General features: G+C 44.5%; 1 protein-coding gene across 1 annotated transcript in view; it reads right to left on the reverse strand.

Moving 5' to 3' along the window:
* Positions 1-15168, reverse strand: part of LOC115200902 (proteoglycan 4) — a 155040-nt gene that overhangs the window by 75764 nt on the left and 64108 nt on the right. Inside the window, exons 5-6 of the mRNA XM_029764015.1 lie at positions 11937-11981; positions 2959-3495 (exon numbers count right to left, since the gene is read on the reverse strand). Coding sequence (XP_029619875.1) covers positions 2959-3495; positions 11937-11981 — 582 coding nt within the window. The remainder of the gene's footprint in view (positions 1-2958; positions 3496-11936; positions 11982-15168) is intronic.

The following is a 15168-nucleotide window of genomic DNA, read 5'->3' on the forward strand; positions in this document are numbered from 1 at the left end:
TGCACTAGCCAGAGCTTTCTGTTGCAATAAAGTGCACTTCAATTGAATCACAAGAGAACCAAGCTCTTGAATGACATGCCCTTGTGTCCTAAGATGGGACAATGAGTCAGTGTACCATGAGTACAACTGTCATCCAAGCACTACTCTGGACTCCATGGAACTCAAGCTGGCATTGTTCTATTCAAGTGGTTGGAATGGGACTGCTACTTTTTCTTGTAGAAGCTGGTATTTGGTTCTTATTGTTGTAGAATCTGGTTTCTGGTCCTTGTTGTTGGAGAAGCTGGTATTTGGTTCTTATTGTTGTAGAAGCTGGTATTTGCTACTTGTTGTTGGAGAAGCTGGTATCTGGTACTTGTTGTTGGAGAAGCTGGTGTCTGGTCCATGTTGTTGGAGAAGCTGGTATCTGGTACTTGTTGTTGGAGAAGCTGGTATCTGGTACATGTTGTTGGAGAAGCTGGTATCTGGTCCTGTATGTTGGAGAAGCTGGTGTCTGGTCCTGTATGTTGGAGAAGCTGGTATTTGGTACATGTTGTTGGAGAAGCTAGTATCTGGTACTGTATGTTGGAGAAGCTGGTATCTGGTCCTGTATGTTGGAGAAGCTGGTGTCTGGTCCTGTATGTTGGAGAAGCTGGTATTTGGTACATGTTGTTGGAGAAGCTGGTGTCTGGTCCTGTATGTTGGAGAAGCTGGTATTTGGTACATGTTGTTGGAGAAGCTGGTGTCTGGTCCATGTTGTTGGAGAAGCTGCTATTTGCTACTTGTTGTTGGAGAAGCTGGTATTTGGTCCATGTTTTTGGAGAAGCTGGTATCTGGTACTTGTTGTTGGAGAAGCTGGTATCTGGTCCTTGTTGTTGGAGAAGCTGGTATCTGGTCCATGTTGTTGGAGAAGCTGGTATCTGGTCCATGTTGTTGGAGAAGCTGGTACCTGGTCCTTGTTGTTGGAGAAGCTGGTATCTGGTCCATGTTGTTGGAGAAGCTGGTGTTTGGTACATGTTGTTGGAGAAGCTGGTATCTGGTCCATGTTGTTGGAGAAGCTGGTGTTTGGTACTTGTTGGAGAAGCTGGTGTTTGGTACTGTATGTTGGACATACTCTCCAGTGAGCCTTCACAGATGCAGTTAGCATATCTTCCATCTTCTTCGAATGCATAAACAATGAATTCGATTTGTAACCCACAGAGATGCAATAAAACAAGCCTGTGTGGTAGACAGCTACAGATACATAAATACTGAGTAGGTTTATACTGAACGAGTCATTCCACAACAGAAACACAGATACAGTACATAAATACTGAGTAGGTTTATACTGTACGAGTTATTCCACAACAGAAACAACAGGCATCAGACGGGATGCTGAGTTAGCTGACCGCTACAGAGAAGCTTTAGAGAAGCTTTAGAGAAGCTTTAGAGAAGCACTCCGTAGTGTTCAAATCACAGCGAACAAACCTATTGGTCCTCCTAACAAAATCACAGCTAACAAGCCTATTGGTCCTCCTAACTATCACAGCCAACAAGACTATTGGTCCTTCTAACAAATCACAGTCAACAAGCCTATTGGTCCTCCTAACAAATCACAGCCAACAAACCTATTGGTACTCCTAACAATCACAGCCAACAAACCTATTGGTCCTACTAAGAAATCACAGACATCAAGCCTATTGGTCCTCCTAACTATCACAGCCAACAAGCCTATTGGTCCTCCTAACAAATCACAGCCAACAAGCCTATTGGTCCTCCTAACAAATCACAGCTAACAAGCCTATTGGTCCTCCTAACTATTACAGCCAACAAGCCTATTGGTCCTCCTAACAATCAAAGTCTACAAGCCTATTGGTCCTCCTAACTATCACAGTCAACAAGCCTATTGGTCCTCCTAACAAATCACAGCCAACAAGCCTATTGGTCCTCCTAACAAATCACAGCTAACAAGCCTATTGGTCCTCCTAACAATCACAGCTAACAAGCCTATTGGTCCTCCTAACAATCACAGCCAACACGCCTATTGGTCCTCCTAACTATCACAGCTCACAATCCAATTCACATTGTTTCATTTTCATCTGCAGGTGATGACAAGGCCCACTATAAGGGCTTGTCAGTAAGTATTTCACTGTAAGATCTACACCTGTTGTATTCCACACGTGACAAATACTATGTGATTTGATATTGTGCCAGTACTCTGCCCAATACTACTGCTTTGCCACAATGATTCTTCCAGGTCCAAATAGACTGAGTACCACAGCTCTACTGACTCATTCGTAACGTTCTCAGACTGGGACCAAAACAATGACATCCAAAACAACATCATGAGTTAGTGAATACGGCTCTCTACTGGACTGAGTGTACCAAACATTAGGAACAACTTCCTAATATGGGCATGGACTCTACAATGTGTCGAGAGCGTTCCACAGGGATGCTGGCCCATGTTGACTCCAACGCTTCCCCACAGTTGTGTCAAGTTGGCTGGATGTCCTTTGGGTGGTGGACCATTCTAGACATACTCGGGAAACTGTTGTGTGGTAAAAACCCAGCTCCTTTGCAGTTCTTGATACAAGCCGATGCGCCTGGCACCTACTACCATACCCCCGTTCAAAGACACTTAAATATGTTGTCTTGCCCATTCACCCTCTGAACGACACACATACACAATCCATGTCTCAATTGCCTCAAGACTTAACAATCCTTCTTTAACCTGTCTCCTCCCCTTCATCTACACTGATTGAAGTGGATTTAACAGGTGACATTAATAAGAGATCATAGCTTTCACCTGGATTCCTCTGGTCAGTCTGTCATGGAAAGAGCAGGTATTCATAATGTTTTGTCCACTCAGTGTATGCATGTGTATATGTATATATATATATATATATATATATATATATATATATATATATATATATATATATATATATATATATATATACAGCATCTACAATGGTACACTATAGAGACTATAGGTGTCCATACCTGGGTGTGGATTCACAGGGTACGGGGGTGGAGGTGGAGTCCTTCCCAGGGACTGGAGGTCGAGGTAGGGAGGCCGGGGCTTCTGCCGGGAGGTCAGAGAATACAGCTGTGGAAGTGGTGGTGTCCTCCTGACTCTCAACGAGTGGAGGTGGGTATGCCGGGGCTGGTGCAGGGTTTGCCGGGGCTGGTGGGGCCTGGTCGGGTAAGGCTGGTTCTGGGGATGCTGGTAAGGCTGGTTCTGGGGGGTCGGCTGGGGCTGCTAGTGGGGCCTGGGGGGATGCAGGTGGGGGTGTCTGGGGCTCAGCAGGCTCAGGGCCTAGCCTCTCTGGAGGCGTAGGGAAGTCTTCCTGAAGGTAGGTAGGGAGGGCAGGAGAGAACTGGAAGACTTCTCCAGGAGACGTGGGAGGAGGTGGGAAGGAGGCAGGAGGAGGGGATGGGGAGGAGGCAGGAGGAGGGGGTGGGGAGGAGGCAGGAGGAGGGCGTGGGGAAGAGGAGGTGACAAGGGGAGGTTCACTACTCTCCTCAGTCAGGGAGGACCTGGAAAGGAACGGAGACAAGACAGGGTTAACAAACATACACACAAACATATACATATCATTGTTGGTTGTTTGGTATATTATGGTTTGGTACTATACCAAACAACTATTCACAACAACCATATTCTACCATACACAACAACCGTATTTCTACCATACACAACAACCATATTCTACCATACACAACAACTGTATTTCTACCATACACAACAACCATATTCTACCATACACAACAACCGTATTTCTACCATACACAACAACCGTATTTCTACCATACACAACAAACCAACTTCTATCTGATTCTGATCTCTCAGTATGTGAGCAGAGCGAAGCTGAAGCGAGGAGCGGAGAGGAGCGGAGCGTGACCCAATTTGACTGGAGCGAGGAGAGGAGCGGAGCGTGACCCAATTAGACTGGAGCGAGGAGCGGAGCGTGACCCAATTTGACTGGAGCGAGGAGCGGAGCGGAGCGTGACCCAATTTGACTGGAGCGAGGAGCGGAGCGGAGCGTGACCCAATTTGACTGGAGCGAGGAGCGGAGCGGAGCGTGACCCAATTTGACTGGAGCGAGGAGCTAGTTTCCTGGATCATCAGCCTTCTCACCCACTCCAATTTCTTTCCAGTAGAAGCCAATTAATCCCTGAACCAAAAATGTGGTCAGAGGTCCCGTATGGAGGTTGTGACGCCTCCAGAGGCCAAATTGAGCTCCGTACTGCATCGCCCTGCGCCTCCCAAATGTTGTACCAATCTGTAGGGCTCCATATAAAGCCACATTGACATTTATTTTATTTCACCTCTATTTAACCAGGTAGGCTAGTTGAGAACAAGTCCTCATTTACAACTGCGACCCGGCCAAGATAAAGCAAAGCAGTGCGACAGAAACAACAACACAGAGTTTACACATGGAATAAACAAGCGTACAGTCAATAACCCAATAGAAAAAAAAGAAAGTCTATATATAGTGTGTGCAAATGGCATGAGGAGGTAAGCAATAAATAGGCCATAGTAGCAAAGTAATTACAATTTAGCAGATTAACACTGGAGTGATAGATGAGCAGATGATGATGAGCAGATGATGGTGTTTAAGTAGTGATACTATTGTGCAAAAGAGCAGCAAAGTAAATAAAAACAATATGGGGATGAGGTAGGTAGATTGGGTGGGCTATTTACAGATGGACTATGTATAGCTGCAGCGATCGGTTAGCTGCTCAGATAGCTGATGTTTAAAGTTAGTGAGGGAAATGTAAGTCTCAAGCTTAAGCGATTTTTGCAATTCGTTCCAGTCACTGGCAGCAGAAAACTGGAAGGAAGGCTGCCAAAAGAGGTGTTGGCTTTGGGGATGACCAGTGAGATATACCTGCTGGAGCGCGTGCTACGGGTGGGTGTTGTTATCGTGACCAGTGAACTGAGATAAGGCGGAGCTTTACCTAGCATAGACTTATAGATGACCTGGAACCAGTGGGTCTGGCGACGAATATGTAGCGAGGGCCAGCCGACTAGAGCGTACAGGTCGCAGGGGTGGGTGGTATAAGGCGTTTTGATAACAAAACGGATGGCACTGTGATAGACTGCATCCAATTTGCTGAGTAGACTATTGGAAGCTATTTTGTAGATGACATTGCCGAAGTCGAGGATCGGTAGTATAGTCAGTTTTACTAGGGTAAGTTTGGCGGCGTGAGTGAAGGAGGCTTTGTTGTGAAATAGAAAGCCGATTCTAGATTTGATTTTGGATTGGAGATATTTGATATGAGTCTGGAAGGAGAGTTTACAATCTAGCCAGACACCTAGGTATTTGTAGTTGTCCACGTATTCTAGGTCAGAACCATCCAGAGTAGTGTTGCTAGTCGGGCGGGCGGGTGCGGGCAGCGAACAGTTGAAAAGCATGCATTTGGTTTTGCTAGCGTTTAAGAGCAGTTGGAGGCCACAGAAGGAGTGTTGTATGGCATTGAAGCTCGTTTGGAGGTTAGTTAACACAATGTCCAAAGAAGGGTAAGATGTATACAGAATGGTGTCGTCTGCGTAGAGGTGGATCAAGGAATCACCCGCAGCAAGAGCGACATCGTTGATATTTACAGAGAAAAGAGTCGGCCCGAGAATTGAACCCTGTGGTACCCCCATAGCGACTGCCAGACGTCCCGACAACAGGCCCTCCGATTTTACACACTGAACTCTATCAGAGAAGTAGTTGGTGAACCAGGCGATGCAGTCATTTGAGAAACCAAGGCTATTGAGTCTGCCGATAAGGATACGGTGATTGACAGTCGAAAGCCTTGGCCAGGTCCATGAAGATGGCTGCACAGTACTGTCTTTTATCGATGGCGGTTATGATATCGTTTAGTACCTTGAGCGTGGCTGAGGTGCACCCGTGACCAGCTCAGAAACCGGATTGCACAGCGGAGAAGTTACGGTGGGATTCGAAATGGTCGGTGATCTGTTTATTAACTTGGCTTTCAAAGACTTTAGAAGGCAGGGCAGGATGGATATAGGTCTGTAACAGTTTGGGTCTAGAGTGTCACCCCCTTGGAAGAGGGGGATGACCGCGGCAGCTTTCCAATCAGACTGGTAATGGTGGTTGCAACAATTGCGGCGGATAATTTTAGAAAGAGAGGGTCCAGATTGTCTAGCCCTGCTGATTTGTATGGGTCCAGGTTTTGCAGCTCTTTCAGAACATCTGCAATCTGGAGTTGGGTGAAGGAGAAGCTGGGGAGGCTTGGGTGAGTTGCTGTGGGGGGTGCGGAGCTGTTGGCTAGGGTTGGGGTAACCAGGAGTAAAGCATGGCCAGCCGTAGAGAAATGCTTATTGAAATCTTCGATTATCATGGATTTATCGGTGGTGACCATGTTGCCTAGCCTCAGTGCAGTGGGCAGCTGGGAGAAGGTGCTCTTGTTCTCCATGGACTTTACAGTGTCCTAAAACTTTTTGGAGTTAGAAATTTCTGTTTAAAAAAGCTAGCCTTTGCTTTCTGACTGCCTTTGTGTATTGGTTCCTGACTTCCCTGAACAGTTGCATATCGCGGGGACTGTTTGATGCTATTGCAGTCCGCCACAGGATGTTTTTGTGCTGGTCAAGGGCAGTCAGGTCTGGAGTGAACCAAGGACTATATCTGTTCTTAGTTGTACATTTTTTGAAAGGGTCATGCTTATTTAAGATGGTGAGGAAATTACTTTTAAAGAACGACCAGGCATCCTCGACTGACGGGATGAGGTCAATATTCTTCTAGGATACCTGGGCCAAGTCGAGTAGAAAGGCCTGCTCGCAGAAGTGTTTTAGGGATGTTTGACAGTGATGAGAGGTGGTCGTTTGACCGCGGACCCATAGCGGATAAAGGCAATGAGGCAGTGATCGCTGAGATCCTGATTGAAAACAGCAGAGGTGTATTTGGAGGGCAAATTGGTTAGGATAATATCTATGAGGGTGCCCATGTTTACGGATGTAGGGTTGTACCTGGTGGTTTCCTTGATAATTTGTGTGAGATTGAGGGCATCTAGCTTAGATTGTAGGACTGCTGGGGTGTTAAGCATATCCCAGTTTAGGTCACCTAACAGAACGAACTCTGAAGACAGATGGGGGGCCATCAATTCACATATGGTGTCCAGGGCACACCTGGGAGCTGAGGGGGGTCTATAACAGGCGGCAACAGTGAGAGACTTATTTCTGGAGAGATTATTTTCTTAAATTAGAAGCTCGAACATGATTGGTTGATGGTAGGTGAGAGTGGAAGGTCCTGTATAAACACAAGCATCCTTCACTCATGCTGCCAAACATACCCTCGTAAAACTGACTATCCTACCGATCCTTGACTTTGGCAATGTCATTTACAAAATAGCCTCCAACACTTTACTCAGCAAATTGAATGTAGTCTATCACAGTGCCATCCGTTTTGTCACCAAAGCCCCATATACTACCCACCACTGTGACCTGTATGCTCTTGTTGGCTGGCCCTCACTACATATTCGTCGCTAAACCCACTGGCTCCAGGTCATCTATAAGTCTTTGCCCCGCCTTATCTCAGTTCACTGGTCACCATAGCAACACCCACCCGTAACATGCGCTCCAGCAGGTATATCTCTCTGGTCACCCCCAAAACCAACTCCTCCTTTGGCCGCCTTTCCTTCCAGTTCTCTGCTGCCAATGACTGGAACAAATTGCAAAAATCACTGAAGCTGGAGTCATATCTCCCTCACTAACTTTAAGCACCAGCTGTTAGAGCAGCTCACAGATCACTGTACCTGTACACAGCCAATCTGTAAATAGCACACCCAACTACCTCATCCCCATATTGTTATGTATATTTTGCTCTTTTGCACCCCAGTATATCTACTTGCACATCATCATCTGCACATCTAAAACTCGAGTGTTAATGCTAAATTGTAATTATTTCACCTCTAGGGCCTATTTATTGCCTTACCTCCCTACTCTTCTACATTTGCACACACTGTACATATATTATTATATTGCGTAATTGACTGTTTTATTTGTTTATGTGTAACTATGTGTTGTTTGTGTCGCACTGCTTTGCTTTATCTTGGCCAGGTTGCAGTTGTAAATGAGAACTTGTTCTCAACTGGCCTACCTGGATAAATAAAGGTGAAATAAAAACTAAATAAAACAATGTGACTGGCAGAACGGCTGTTGTATGTGGAGGGCTGCAGTAGATTTTCCTTGATGGCCAAAAAGCTAAATTTTAGTCTCATCTGACCAGAGTACCTTCTTCCATATGTTTGGGGAGTTTCCTACATGCCTTTTGGCGAACACCAAACTTGTTTGCTTATTTTTTTCTTTAAGCAATGGCTTTTTTTCTGCCCACTCTTCCATAAAGCCCAGCTGTGTGGAGTGTACGGCTTAAAGTGGTTCTATGGACAGATACTCCAATCTCCGCTGTGGAGCTTTTCAGCTCCTTCAGGGTTATGTTCCGTCTCTTTGTTGCCTCTCTGATTAATGCCCCCTTGCCTGGTCCGTGAGTTTTGGTGCGCGGCCCTCTCCTGGCAGGTTTGTTGTGGTGCCATATTCTTTCCATTTTTTAATAATGGATTTAATGGTGCTCCGTGGGATGTTCAAAGTTTCAGATATTTTTTTATAACCCAACCCTGATCTGTACTTCTCCACAACTTTGTCCCTGACCTGTTTGGGGAGCTGCTTGGTCTTCATGGTGCCGCTTGCTTGGTGGTGCCCCTTGCTTAGTGGTGTTGCAGACTCTGGGGCCTTTCAGAACAGGTGTATATATACTGAGATCATGTGACAGATCATGTGACACATACATTGCACACAGGTGGACTTCATTTAACAAATTATGTGACTTCTGAAGGTAATTGATTGCACCCGATCTTATTTAGGGTCTTCATGGAAAAGGGGGTGAATACATATGCACTCACCAGTTTTCCGTTTATTTTTTAATTTTTATTAGTTTTTTAAAATTTTCTGAAACAAGTCATTTTTTTTTTTCACTTCACCAATTTTGACTACTTTGTGTATGTCCATTACATGAAATCCAAATAAAAATCTATTTAAATGACAGGTTGTAATGCAAATAGGAAAAACGCCAAGTGAGATGAATACTTTTGCAAGGTACAGTGTCTCAGATAGGGGGGAGTGAGGCCTAAGAGGGTTTTATAAATAAGTATCAACCAGTGGGTCTTGCGACAGGAATATAGAGATGACCAATTTACAGAGGAGTATAGAGTGCAGTGATGTGTCCTATAAGGAGCATTGGTGGCAAATCTGATGGCCGAATGGTAAAGAACATCTAGCCGCTCTGCCAATCTATAAATTACGTCTTTGTAATCTAGCATGGGTAGGATGGTCATCTGAATCAGGGTTAGTTTGGCAGCTGGGGTGAAAAGAGGAGCGATTACGATAGAGGAAACCAAGTCTAGATTTAACTTTAGCCTGCAGCTTTGATATGTGTTGAGAGAAGGACAGTGTACCGTCTAGCCATATTCCCAAGTACTTGTATGAGGTGACTACCTCCAGCTCTAAACCCCCAGAGGTAGTAATCACACCTGTGGGGAGAGGGGCATTCTTCTTACCAAACCACATGACCTTTGTTTTGGAGGTGTTCAGAACAAGATTAAGGGCAGAGAAAGCTTGTTGGACACTAAGAAAATTTTGTTGTAGAGTGTTTAACACAAATTCTGGGGAGGGGCCAGCTGAGTATAAGACTGTATCATATGCATATACATGGATGAGAGAACTTCCTACTGCCTGAGCTATGTTGTTGATGTAAATTGAGAAGAGCGTGGGGCCTAGGATCGAGCCTTGGGGTACTCCCTTGGTGACAGGCAGTGGATGAGACAGCAGATGTTCTGACATTATACACCGCACTCTTTGAGAGAGGTAGTTAGCAAACCAGGCCAAAGACCCCTCAGAGACACCAATACTCCTTAGCCGGCCCACAAGAATGGAATGGTCAACCGTATCAAAAGCTTTGGCCAAGTCAATAAAAATAGCAGCACAGTATTGCTTAGAATAAAGGGCAATGGTGACATCATTTAGGACCTTTAAGGTTGCAGTGACACATCCATAACCTGAGCGGAAACCAGATTGCGTACCAGAGAGAATACTATAGACATCAAGAATGCCAGTCAGTTGATTACTGACACATTTTTCCAACACTTTTGATAAACAGGGCAAGATAGAAATGGGTCTATAACAGTAAGGATCAGTTTGATCTCCTCCTTTAAATAAAGAACGCACCGTGGCTGCCTTCCAAGCAATGGGAACCTCCTCAGAAAGAAGAGACAGGTTAAAAAGGTCAGAGATAGGCTTGGCAATGATAGGGGCAGCAACCTTATTAAAGAAGAAAGGGTCTAAACCGTCTGACCCAGATGTTTCTTTAGGGGTCAAGTTTAAGGAGCTCCGTTAGCACCTCTGACTCAGTGACCGCCTACAGGGAGAAACCTTGTAGCGGGGCAGAGGAAAAAGAGGGAGAAGCTTCGGGGATAGTCACATTAGAAGGGGTGAGAGATGAGGAACTGTTGGACGGACAAGGAGGCATGGCTGGGTCAAAAAGGAATCCTGACTTAATGAAGTGGTGATTAAAGAGCTCAGCCATGTGCTTCTTGTCAGTAACAACCACATCAACATTAAGGGACATGGGCAGCTGTGAGGAGGAGGGTTTATTCTCTAAGTCTTTAACCGTTTTCCAGAACTTCTTGGGGTTAGACCCACAGAGAGAAAACTGCTCCTTAAAGTAACTAATTTTGGCCTTCCGGATAGCCTGAGTGCACTTATTTTTCATTTGCCTGAACGAGAGCCAGTCAGTCTGAGTATGAGTGTGCCGAGTCTTTCGCCAAATGCAATTCTTGAGGTGGAGTAACTCTGCAAGATCACGGTCGAACCAGGGGCTGAACCTGTTTTTAATTCTCATTTTCTTTATGGGGGGCGTGTTTGTTAACAATACAACTGAAAATATTAAAAAAAGAAGGTCCAAGCGTCTTCGACAGAGGGGATCAAGTTGATTCTATTCCATTTCACAGAGGCCAGGTCATGAAGGAAGGCTTGCTCATTAAAGTTTTTTAGCAAGCGTCTATGACAAATCAGGACAGGTCGTTTCACTGAGCAGCCATTACGAACACAGGCTGTAAAACAGTGATCTCTAAGGTCATTACAGAAAACACCAGACTGATACCGATCAGGATTAGTTGCGAGGATAACATCGAGGAGAGTCGCCTACGTATGAACATACTAGAGACACACATTTCCCTCAGATTACACAGACCCACAAAGAATTTAAAAACAAACCAAATCTTGATCAACTCCCATATCTACTGGGTGAAATACCACAGTGATCCATCACAGCAGCAATATTTGTGACCTGTTGCCACAAGAAAAGGGCAACCAGTGAAGAACAAACACCATTGTACATACAACCCATATTTATGTTTATTAATATCCCCTTTTATACTTCAACTACTTGTTACAACACTGTAAAGAGAGAGACAGAGAGAGAAACAGAGAGACAGAGAGAGTGAGTGAGAGACAGAGAGTGACAGAGAGAGAGAAACAGAGAGAGACAGAGAGAGCAAGAAAAACAGACAGAGAGAGCAAGAGAAACAGAGACAGAGAGAGAGAAAGAGGGAGAGAGAGAGTGAGAGACAGAGAGAGAAACAGAGAAAGAGACAGAGAGAGTGAGTGAGAGACAGAGAGAGAAACAGAGAAAGAGACAGAGAGAAAGAGATGCCCTTATGTCATTCAATGTTTCTCTTAGTCTCTCTCTCTCTTATTTCCTCCCTTTCTCTCTCTTCCAATCTCCTTCCCTTCTCCCTCTTATCAGGATGTGGTGGTAGTTACCCTAGTTACCTACGAGGGCCATCTGCCATCCCCCCCCCACACACACACATACACAGAGAGAGAGAGACAGAAAGAGCACCACAGAATGACAGACAGGCCAGCAAAGAGATAACTTCTAACAGCAGCACAAACGTGTAGAGCGACAGAAACTCACCTCAAAGGACCCAATAACCAGTCTACTGGAGAAGAAGTCACAGAGCTGTGGATTGAAAAGGTACTTTTAGGTCCTAGACAATAGGTCTTACACTCCAACTACCCGATATGGTATCCCCCATCCAGATATATATCCTCTATATACCCCTGTGAGCCAATGACTTCAGAGCTGTAGATTGAAAAGGTTTTTAAGTCCTAGACAATAACACTCCAACTACCAGATATAGTCCTCCTCTTCTCTCTGTCTTTCTCAAACACACGTGTGTTTCTTCTGAACCCCGTCTGCTCTGTGAGCCAATGACTTCACAGTGTCTGTATGAGCGTCTGCCTCAAATTCCTCCCACCGATATACACACACACGCACACACACACACACACACACACACACACAGTTCACAGCTCCAGCTAAAAGCCACTCAGAGCCAGAGAGGGACTGAAAGCAAGGACAACCTCCCAGGGGTTGTAATATAATATTATATACTATACGTACACACACACACACACACACACACACACACACACACACACACACCCACTAAGTACACACACACACACACACACACACACACACACACCCACTAAGTACACACACACACACACACACACATACACATACACACACACACATACACACACACACACACACACACACACACACACACAAAGTACACACATACACACACACACTAAGTACACACACACACACTCTCAGTAGCTACAGTTGAAGTCGGGAGTTTACATACACCTTAGCCAAATACACTGAAACTCAGTTTTTCACAATTCCTGACATTTAATCCAAGTAAAAATTCCCTGTTTTAGGTCAGTTAGGATCACCACTTTATTTTAAGAACGTGAAATGTCAGAATAATAGTAGAGAGAATGATTTATTTCAGCTTTTATTTCTTTCATAACATTCCCAGTGGGTCAGAAGTTTACATACACTCAATTAGTGTTTGGTAGCTGTATTTCTGGTTTTTGTGACGCCTCTCCTTGCTTGGAAAATGGCTGTGTGGTTTTTCTTGTCTCGGCGCTGTCCTAACATAATCTAATGTTATGCTTTCGCCGTAAAGCCTTTTTGAAATCGGACGCTGTGGTTGGATTAACGAGAAGTGTATCTTTAAAATGGGATATAATAGTTGTATGTTTGAGAAATATGAATTATGAGATTTTTGTTGTTTTGAATTTGCCGCCCTGCTATTTCACTGGCTGTTGGCGAGTGTCCCTCATACCCTAGTGAGGTTAACAAGAAATTTGTGGAGTGGTTGAAAAACGAGTTTTAATGACTAAGTGTATGTAAACTTCCGACTTCAACTGTATATATAATACATATATATATTTCTATATACATATATATATATATATACATATATATATATATATATATTTCTATATACATATATATATTTCTAGCATCCCACATACCCCAGTTTAATCCATTTTGCCACAACTTTGGAAGTATGCTTGCATTGTCCATTTGGAAGACCCATTTGCGACCAAGCTTTAACTTCCTGACTGATGTTTTGAGATGTTGTTTCAATATATGCACATAATTTTAATTCCTCATGATGCCATCTATTTTGTGAAGTGCACCAGTCCCTCCTGCAGCAAAGCACCCCCACAACATGATGCTGCCACCCCTGTGCTTCACGGTTGGGATGGTGTTCTTTGGCTTGCAAGCCTCCCCCTTTTTCCCCCAAACATAATGATGGTCATTATGGCCAAACAGTTCTATTTTTATTTCATCAGACCAGAGGACATTTCTCCAAAAAGTACAATCTTTGTCCCCATGTGCAGTTGCAAACCATAGTCTGGCTTTTCTATGGCGGTTTTGGAGCAGTGGCTTCTTCCTTGCTGAGCGGCCTTTCAGGTTATGTTGATATAGGACTCGTTTTACTGTGGATATAGATACTTTTGTACCTGTTTCCTCCAGCATCTTCACAAGGTCCTTTGCTGTTGTTCTTTGGTTGATTTGCACTTTTCGCACTAAAGTACGTTCATCTCTAGGAGACAGAATGCGTCTCCTTCCTGAGCGGTATGACGGCTGCATGGTCCCATGGTGTTTATACTTTCGTACTATTGTTGGTACAGATGAATGTGGTACCTTCAGGCATTTGGAAATTGCTCCCAAGGATGAACCAGACTTGTGGAGGTCCACAATCTTATTTTCTGAAGTCTTTGGCTGATTTCTTTTGATTTTCCCATGATATCAAGCAAAGAGGCATTGAGTTTGAAGGTAGGCCTTAAAATACATCCACATACACCTTCAATTGACTCAAATGATGTCAATTAGCCTATCAGAAGCTTCTAAAGCCATGACATCATTTTCTGGAATTTTCCAAGCTGTTTAAAGGCACAGTCAAGTTAGTGTATGTAACCTTCTGACCCACTGGAATTGTGACACAGTGAATAGTAAGTGAAATAATCTGTCTTTAAAAAATTGTAGGACAAATTACTTGTGTCCTGCACAAAGTAGATGTCCTAACCAACTTGTCAAAACTATAGTTTGTAAACAAGAAATTTGTGGAGTGGTTGAAATATGAGTTTTAATGATTCCAACCAAAGTGTATGTAACTTTCTGACTTCAACTGGTATGTATAAAGTAATAATCTACATATCTATCTGTTTGTATTATTTAGTCTCTCTCCCTCCCCTCGTCCTCCTGTCCTCTCCTATCTCCCTCCCCTCACCACCCTGTCTTCTACTCCTCTCCCTCCCCTCGCCCCTGTCCTCTCCTCTTCTCTCTCCCTCCCCTCACCCCGTCCTCTCCTCCCTCCCCTCACTCCCCCGTCCTCTCCTCTCCTCTTCTATCTCCCTCCCCTCACCCCGTCCTCTCCTTCCTCCCCTCACTCCGTCTCTCCTCCTCTCTCTTCCTCTCTGAGAACAGTCTTTGTTTCCACTAACGAGATTATTATATACACCACACACATAGAGAGAAACAGAGAGAGAGAGAGAGAGAGAGAGAGAGAGAGAGAGAGAGAGAGAGAGAGAGAGAGAGAGAAACAGAGAAACAGAGAGAGAGAGAGAGAGAGAGAGAGAGAGAGAGAGAGAGAGAGAGAGAGAGAGAGAGAGAGATGGACTGAATGTTAAGTTAACGCTACCCAGTTTGCTAGGACAGAACAGATCTGACTGCAACTTCAATTAGCACTGAGGTGTGAAGTGAGAGATGTGAGTCCAACAGGAGAATTTCACAGCCCCCCCCATCCAAATGCAGAGGTCTTTGAAGAAAAAACAGA

Source organism: Salmo trutta, chromosome 10 (genome assembly GCF_901001165.1).
Source record: "Salmo trutta chromosome 10, fSalTru1.1, whole genome shotgun sequence".
In the NCBI taxonomy this organism is placed as follows: Eukaryota; Metazoa; Chordata; class Actinopteri; order Salmoniformes; family Salmonidae; genus Salmo; species Salmo trutta.